Source organism: Monoraphidium neglectum (assembly GCF_000611645.1).
Source record: "Monoraphidium neglectum strain SAG 48.87 unplaced genomic scaffold scaffold02915, whole genome shotgun sequence".
In the NCBI taxonomy this organism is placed as follows: Eukaryota; Viridiplantae; Chlorophyta; class Chlorophyceae; order Sphaeropleales; family Selenastraceae; genus Monoraphidium; species Monoraphidium neglectum.
The window spans coordinates 5541-7737 of record NW_014010713.1 but is presented as its reverse complement, the minus strand read 5'-3'; the positions used below and the strand labels follow the sequence as shown (position 1 = coordinate 7737).

General features: G+C 58.9%; 2 protein-coding genes across 2 annotated transcripts; one reads left to right on the top strand and one right to left on the bottom strand.

Annotated features, from left to right (window-relative positions):
* Nucleotides 1-56: 56 nt before the first annotated feature.
* Nucleotides 57-236, bottom strand: MNEG_11805 (hypothetical protein; the record flags this gene model as incomplete). Its single annotated transcript, XM_014039724.1, has 1 exon — nucleotides 57-236. A coding segment is annotated over one exon (180 nt), but the record flags the coding sequence as incomplete, so codon positions are not given.
* Nucleotides 237-771: 535 nt separating this feature from the next.
* Nucleotides 772-1455, top strand: MNEG_11804 (copper chaperone; the record flags this gene model as incomplete). The annotated part of the gene is made up of 3 exons (XM_014039723.1): nucleotides 772-783; nucleotides 857-929; nucleotides 1343-1455. Coding segments are annotated over 3 exons (198 nt in total), but the record flags the coding sequence as incomplete, so codon positions are not given.
* Nucleotides 1456-2197: the final 742 nt, after the last annotated feature.

The following is a 2197-nucleotide window of genomic DNA, read 5'->3' as shown; positions in this document are numbered from 1 at the left end:
ACGCACACACACATACGCATCATCAGAGCCGCACAGCCCTGCTCAACCCTGCTCACCTCAAGGTGCTGCATTCTTTGCCGCAGGGCGCCTAGGCCGGGATCGCATATGACAGAAGCTAACAGCTCGTTCTCTGAGCGCAGCGCGGTGACCTCGTCCAGCAGTGTGAAGAGCGCCTCGCGCCGCACCACCAACGCTCGCTGCGCCATCAGCAGGGACGTCTCGAGGCTGGCGGCCATACCGGGGTCGGCAGGTGCTGGTGGGGCCAAAGCTGCAGGTGTTGGGGCTGACAATTGCTGCCGCACTTCCTGGCTGTTGCCTCCTTGCAGGCTGCGCCGCGGTTCCGCAGCTGCCATCGCCACTGTCGACGCCGCCACCTCGGGCAGCATCAAATGCTGCCCCTCGCTTGCGCCTCTGGGGCTGAGCTGGATGGTTCCCGCGGCATTCATGTTATCACGTGTTCATTCCCTTCGGACGTGCAACAGTTCTCTGTAACACCAGCCTGGGTAGCGTGTACTGCGGCAACAACGATCTGAGCAGGTGCTCTTGAATGCGTCAAGAGCATTCCAGTGTCCTCTTCATTTGGACCGCGTGCATTGTCCAGACCGGCAGAGCCTCAAACATCGCGATGCTTTCAAACTCCCGCAATGCACATGAGTCATCATGTAGAGCACAAAGATGGTGTGCAGGACGGTCCCTAAAAGCACTCGCGTGCGCGTGCATACGGCATCTTTGATCAATTGACATCGTCGCATCCGACCTGTGCCGAGGATCATGGCAAACGAGGTGAGGTTCGTGCCGCTGGCATGACAAGTGCTGGCTGCGCCTCACACGTACTGATATATCCGCATGCATATAGGTGGTTCTCAAGGTGGACATGGCGTGCAGCGGCTGCAGCGGTGCTGTGGAGCGCGTGCTGGCCAAGCTGCAGGGTGCGCAAGCGGGGCGTGCGCATGCAGGGATCCCCAATGAATGCAGTACAGCTTGTTGGTGCAGGGGTACGTTGGGCATGCTCTGGCCGTAGCCAGATCGCCATGGCCAGGCAGTGAAGCCAGGTGCTGTCCAGCTGGGCGTCAGCAGGCCGCGACGTAGGTCATGTCAATCACGCGGTGTGCTGTACCTGCTCCCTTTATTTTCGGGCCTAAACATTTCACGCGGCATCTTGCACACCCAAATGCACATGGCATGCGCGTGCACACACACAAACGTGGGTGTGCACGTGCACGCGCGTGTGCACACACACACACTCTCTCTCTCTCTCTTTCTCTCCCTCTCCTTTCTCTTTCTCACACACACACACACGTGTGCACGTGCATGCACCACCATCACTGCAACCCTGTGACAGGGGTGGACTCGTACGACGTCAGCCTCGAGAAGCAGCAGGTGGTGGTCAAGGGCAGTGTGTCGCCAGAGGTGGTGTTGGAGACGGTCAAGAAAACTGGCAAGAAGACAGAGCTGGTCAGCAGCAAGTGAGGGCGGTTGCGACACGACGACGACGGTGGCGTCGTGATGGGCAATGTGCACGCTCAAGGAATCCCTGGTTGCTCCTTGGCAATATGCAATGGTGGCCAGCGCAGCGCAGTGGCTGCAGCCACACGTGTCCTTCATTAGCTTGGCAGCTTGTAAGCTGCAACACGCTTGAAGCAGCTGAGCCAACCGGTGTCAATGCGCTTGTAACAGTTGCAGCTACGTGTGTATTGTCGTATGCTTGTCGCGACTCACGCCCCTAGGACTGGTTTGCTGATGGAGTATTCGGCCAGAAAACCAGCCAACAAGCGATCAAGCAGTGCAGCCGCATTCTCAGATACATCGGCACCATCATAGTCACGCGCGGCTGCCCCTTGAGCCCGCGGCTCCTGGCTAGCCAACAGCTGGCGCCCCTGTCGCAGCAGCTCCTTGCGGTGGCGATTTAAGTGTTCCGCTGTAGCTGCACACAAGGCCTGTGAGTGTTGAAACGGGTAGGGTGGTGAAAGGGAGACATGCACATCACCACAAGTCGCTCGGTGCAACATTTTCACTGTTGTGCGACCACGGCGTTGGCATTTTTCCTTGTGGTGGCCAGTGCACTCAAGCAAAAAGCATGCGCTTGCCGATTGAAGGCAGTCCCAGTCCTTGAGCAATACGTGTCCACTCTGTGTGGTTGGAGCCGCACCCGCGGTGTTGCGGCCAGCACAGCCGCCACGGCGCGCCGGCTGTGCAG